Source organism: Coptis chinensis, chromosome 7 (assembly GCF_015680905.1).
Source record: "Coptis chinensis isolate HL-2020 chromosome 7, ASM1568090v1, whole genome shotgun sequence".
Taxonomy (NCBI): Eukaryota; Viridiplantae; Streptophyta; class Magnoliopsida; order Ranunculales; family Ranunculaceae; genus Coptis; species Coptis chinensis.
The window spans coordinates 23725469-23731422 of record NC_141462.1 but is presented as its reverse complement, the minus strand read 5'-3'; the positions used below and the strand labels follow the sequence as shown (position 1 = coordinate 23731422).

At 37.2% G+C, this 5954-nt stretch overlaps 1 protein-coding gene across 1 annotated transcript; it reads right to left on the bottom strand.

Annotated features, from left to right (window-relative positions):
* Nucleotides 1-513: 513 nt before the first annotated feature.
* On the bottom strand, nt 514-5746 carry LOC147486709 (subtilisin-like protease SBT4.3). Its single transcript, XM_086573826.1, has 10 exons — nt 5663-5746; nt 4284-4378; nt 3627-3718; nt 3262-3499; nt 2506-3019; nt 2306-2400; nt 1999-2217; nt 1449-1644; nt 1139-1352; nt 514-1055 (listed from the first exon to the last, which is right to left on the bottom strand). The coding sequence occupies exons 1-10, from the start codon at nt 5744-5746 to the stop codon at nt 514-516; spliced, it is 2289 nt and encodes a 762-aa protein (XP_086429952.1).
* Between the last annotated feature and the right edge of the window lie 208 nt (nt 5747-5954).

Here is a 5954-nt window from a genome sequence, read left to right as displayed (position 1 = left end):
ATTTCCCCCTACTAGATGGGGGAAATTAGGGTCTCTCTCTCCAAATACACAAAAAAAACACAGTCAAACCAAATTGATTTTTTTTTTTGAGTGTTTTTTTTTGTGTGTATTTAGGGGGAAGACCCTAATGTCCTATCTAGGGGGTTGAGGGGTGAGGGGTAACACTAACTAGCCCTTTATCCTAATCGTTTTGTTTAATGGAGAATTGTTGCATTGCAATTACGCATAGCTAGTGGATAAGTACTTTGATGATTATGGAACAGGGGAGCAGAAGAGTAGTAGAGCTGCTATTAGTAATTAAGTAGCCAATGCTAAAGGTGGGATCCGATTGTTCATCCAAAACAAGCAGCAAGATGATGGGGTTTTTAAGTAATCACTTACTGTATACAATAACATTTCCCTCCAAGTGACATAATAAAACATTTTACGAAAGGAAGCGCTTCACTTGTACTTTCAACAGTTTGACAATCTCTGCTCATCTGTTAGCATTGACAAAGCGATAGGGACATATAGTTAATGGAAATTTCGTTGAACTTCTACTAACACAACAATTGGACTCCGCACACTGTGCACACCATCAGACCAGGTCAATGAAGCAGAGACAACTGCATTGGTTTCAAATACTCCTCCAGTAATATTGACAGCAAAGTTTTGTTGCTCGTTCATTGACTTGAACGTTAGAATACTAGGAGTAACAGTAATATTTAGCTGTGGTTGTTCGCTGATTATTGCCTTGTATGTAGAACTTGCAGAGCCAACATTGGTAACCTTCCTTGGGAAATATTTATGAAAGGGTTGTTTCGTATTGACATATGAAATCATTGACGGATAGTTGAGAAGCGACTCGTCTCCCTCTACTTGACCACAAGTTACATTCCTACCCGTTATGGCTTTAAGTGCGTCCACTGAGTAATTTATGTTGCAAAGCATCTCTACGTAGTCATTTTCTGAAGTATCATATACTAAGCCAGGATCTACAGCCTTTACTGGATTAATTTGACCGGCACCATAGGAGAATTCCCTTTGTGATGGATCAACGTTTTTCGTGGGAGAAGCTACAAAATCAAATATATTTTACCAAAGCTTCTCCTGTGATATCTATGGTTTATGAAAGTTATGTTCAGAATAAAAACATCACCTGTTGTCATCAGTGCAGACTTTAATGCTGCAGGGGACCATGCTGGGTGATTTGTTTTAACGTAAGCCGCTGCCCCAGTGACATGAGGACAAGCCATAGATGTTCCCGAAATAATGTTATATGCAACTGAGCGTCTGTCGCCTGAAATTGCTGAAATCGATCCTTTTGGAGACCAAGCTGCTAGAATGTCAATTCCCGGGGCAATTATATCTGGCTGCAATACATTCAATTAAAGGACAGCACCAACACTGATACAATCAAATCCAACTTTAATAAAAGTATAAGCCCATATAAAATGAAGAAAATGCACCTTAAGAATGAGCGGTGTGATAGTACTAGGGCCTCCGGAAGAGAAAGATGCCACAGATGGAGCATTAGAATCATATGCAGCTTCACCTTGATGAATAATGGCCGTGGGGTTGCTGCACATAACAAGCCCAAAGTTCACTAACTTAGAAGAAGATGCAAACACCACTGGTAAGCAACTTCGAGAATTTAGTTCTTCTTAGCTTCTGAATTTTGTTCAGAATAGTCAACTGTAATTTTCTTGGCATTAGCACCCGCAAGCATTTGTTCTTAAGTATCACCAAGGCTGATTTGGGTAGATAGTATCGACCTCCCTCTGTATTTGCTACACTGTACTTTATTCTTTGATCGAATCAACAGATAAAGCTCTACTGATCAAACAGAGGACAAAAGTCTTCACTTTTTATTTTAGTACGTTTAGATTTGTGTCTAAAAAACTTAGATTTGTGGTAAAGTAGTCCGTTGAAGGAATAAAAAGAAGATTGCAGCTTCATTAGTAACCCAAAAGTGTAGCAGTTGCAAGTTTACATTAAGCCATTCTTTAACAGTCTAACCTGGTAGTACTTAAGTATAACGCGATTCTTAGAAGATCAGGAATATTGCTAATAACAGTAGCTGATAGAGGATAACTGCCCGCGTCATCTTGTGTAATATTAGTCACCATAATCGTCCCCTGAGCACCAGCTTCCAGAGGACCTCTAGCATCGCTAAGTTCACCACAGATAACTATTTTCCCCTCCACCAGTTTTTTATCCAAGCTACCAAGAACACACCTGGATATATGTAATAGAAATAAGTCAAGTTGATTTGAGGAATGAAAGTTAAGTACAGCAGTTCTAATATTCTGATATGGTTTATTACCTTGAGCTGTCGTCAACTGTGCTAATTGTAGCATTGCCCCCATATATCAGAGGAGTGAGTGTTGAGGTCGTTACAAAACCGTTGACTCCAAGTCCCTAATAAAATTAAAGTGTTCTAGATGAGATGTATCACACTTTCAAGGATGTTGAAAATAAATTTGAACTTCTACTAGGCAACCAAATGATGGAACTTGAACTTGCCTCAAGGATCATATTATTGCCCAGTGTTACTTTGCTTATGATCTGGCGGTCAATGGTGCTTGCGCCAGCAGTTAGTATCCATGGTGCATCATTCCTTAGAGTCTTCAAACGTGGTCCATAATTTCCAGCACAAGCAGATACAAGTATTCCCTTCTGCATGGCATGAAATGCCCCTATTGCAATGGAATCCTCCGAAAACGTTAAAGGTTGTATAAAGAGTGAAAGTGAAATGGAAATGATATCAACTCCATCAGCAATTGCATCGTCAAATCCAGCTAGAATGTCATGATCAAGACACTCTTGTTGGAAACACACTTTATACACGGCAATTCTAGCAGATGGAACAGCTCCTCTTACAGTTCCTTTTGCGATCCCCAAGAAGCTTATGTCTTCCACTTCACGTCCAGCTAAAATGGATGCAGTGTGAGTTCCATGCCCATTTGTGTCTCGTGGGGATTTCTCCTCCCCGGTGAAATTTCCATCAGCATTATAGAACTTTGCCCCAATAATTTTGCTGTGGCCACACAACAAACAACTTCTTATTGTTGACAAAAGCCAGTAGAAGAGATTCTACAATTCTTGTTTATTTGTACAGCATGTGGTTATCTTCTACTTTCAGCACTACTGCTCAATTGCTACAGATCTAGCTAATAACATGCAGCACTTATATTATGTTGGATATACTGTGTCGTAGACATAGTGATCACAAATTCAATTACGAAATTGTTTCTGCCAAAATCACAGACGAGTACTTACTTGTTACAAGTAAAGTTTTGGCAAGTTCCCTTCCATTTACTTGGAGGGGGGCCGATTCCACTTGCACTAAAGCTCAAGGACTCTGGCCAGATTCCAAAGTCAATTACACCGATAATGATGTTACTCTCAACTTCAGGTACTCTCTCAACTTTGGTTGGAAAACCCAAGAAATCCCATGACCTTGATGTTTGAGGTTGGTGTTTTTTACTAGGAAAAACTGAAACCACACCTCTCATGCCTACAAGAATGCATTTGATGACATTATTATTGCTAGAGCTGAATGAAGAGATAAAGTGCTTGGAAGAAATTGAGAGAACTAACTAAACAAAGAACAATTCAATATTGTTGCCCAACGGATCACATACCAACAAGCTTCTTCTGCTCTTTACCTGTAATCCAAGCTGCAAATCCATTCAAACTCTTTCTATAGCTATATACCAATGATTCTTGTGGAGAGCTACACCAAGCATGGAGAAAATATTCATCAACAAAGAAATCTCAATAGAAATCCGAAAACACGTACTCCTTGAAAACTCCATAACCACGTTGTGTCATATACAGTAGACTTTCTACATTGAAAAAAAAGAGCTTTTAAGTTGTGTTGCCTAGCTATTTATTTGACATATTGATGGAACTTATTGGAACCCGCTCAAATGTGTGTATTGTTGACTTAGTATAGTACAAGTACACCCGGGGAAGAATAGGGCGAACTAAGTATTTCTGAGAATCGATAAATTATGGTGCCGTTTGGCAACCATTATTACAATTCTAGTAGTTATTTATAAACTAATTCTAATACCCAGGAATATCTCTCTCTGCCCGTCGGATGTGCATGTAGCATTTGATTAGGAACTACATTTCAGGACCAAAGTTCATTCGTTTTAATTTAGTTTCGGGGTTAAGGCAGAGTGGCAGACCGTACCTGTAGCATTAATCCATATCATGTTTGAGGACCAAACTTTATTAGAGGCCGGGCAAGGGATGAAGGAAAATAAGCTACGAAAGAAACAAGCTAGCAATACCTGCCCTCAAGGGCTTGCTCTAATGTACTCATATGTAATGCAGATCCCAAAGAGTATCCCTCCTCTGTTTGTGCACCCATATATACAATGTAAATCTTCACCACAAAAACCAATCAACAGAAGATTGTGAGAAATATTCATGGAAGTATTCAAGTAATGTGCACATATAGTTACTTCTGAAATAAAATTGACAATGTTGGATATTTTCCCATGCCTTTCTCTTACTGTCAGCTTTGACAAGATATTGGTTTAAGAAGAAGATCAAAGAAATGAGCAGCATTGTATTATTAGAAATCATACTAGCCATTGAAAAAATAAACACGCACACGCACACGCACACGCACAGATTGTTAGAGGACTACCACTTTGTATAACAATTTACAGTAGACTGACCAAGTTATATTGCTGAACAGTTTTGGAACTTAATAGTTCCTTATTGGTTGAAATTAAAGTTGCAGATTGTGTACACTCCATCAAGTCTTGGGAAAAGAATAAAGGGACCATTTGGCAATATTCACTTTAGGTAAAATCAACTATATTTGCAAAGATAATTTTAAGAGAAAGAATTTTGACATAAACAATTATGGAATAATGATATGCTAACTGCTAAACCCATTTGAACAAAAAGAAAGAAAATATGGTTACCCGTGTGGCAATGCCTAGAGGGCTAAGGTAAGCCTTACATATTTTGTTTCTCTTTCCTTGAACAAAGAAGAAAGAAAATATGGTCATGGAATGGATTAACATAATGGATTATTCCCTGCACTACAGGAGCTGGTACCACCGTACCAGCACCATTTAACCAATAATCGAAACTGATGATCTGTGATCTCTTGATATTTTTCGGTGTAACTAAAATATCCTTGTCTATATGGCCGAAAATGGAAGGGGGTGATGATTGATCATTGATGATCCCAGATGGTGTCTATAAATAGTTTGTTCCTTCGCCAAAACTTGTCAAAATCAAAATCAAATTTTTTTTATATATATATATATATATATATATATATATATATATATATATATATATATATATATATATATATATATATATATATATTTCTCAGTATCTGTGTATGAATGCAGTATCCGATAGGAAAATATTATTATGTTTAGATCAATTCTTTTTTTTTTTTTTTTTTTTTTTTTTTTTTTAACATAAATGACCGTAGCTCAGACCAAAGTAATATAATATAAGAACATTTGAGGTAGATCCAAATCAAAAAGAACTGAGGAATATTGAGACAAACTTATACATATGCCGTACTGCATAAATGCATATACAACTGGAACTCGATACAGGAGTTTCAGTTAAGTGTTCACTGGTACCTTCACTGAACATTTACTAACACAACAATTGGGTTCCTCACACTATATACCCCATCAGACCATGTCAATGAAGCAGAGACTACTACATTTGTTGGTTCCTTGGCCAGTAACATCCTACCTACATTAATATCCATTCTCCCAGGATGCTCATAGTGAGCCACGTCAACAATGTTTTTAAAATAATCTCTACTTGAAAAATAATTATTTGCCTTCTTACCAAAGTAATCCTGAATTTGGTGTCCTCTCTAATTTAATATAAGTCAAAATTGTATTTTTATGTGGGTTGAAAAAAAAACTACGTCCGTTATTTCAATTCTAATTTATTTCGATTCTAGCCCATCC

Coding starts and splice junctions, on each gene's coding strand:
- LOC147486709 (XM_086573826.1), bottom strand. CDS start 5,746: ATGGATATTAATGTAGGTAGGATGTTACTGGCCAAGGAACCAACAAAT. Junction 3,500..3,626: donor AGAGCAGAAGAAGCTTGTTG/GTATGTGATCCG, acceptor GCATTCTTGTAG/GCATGAGAGGTGTGGTTTCA. Junction 1,056..1,138: donor GTCTGCACTGATGACAACAG/GTGATGTTTTTA, acceptor TTGATTTTGTAG/CTTCTCCCACGAAAAACGTT.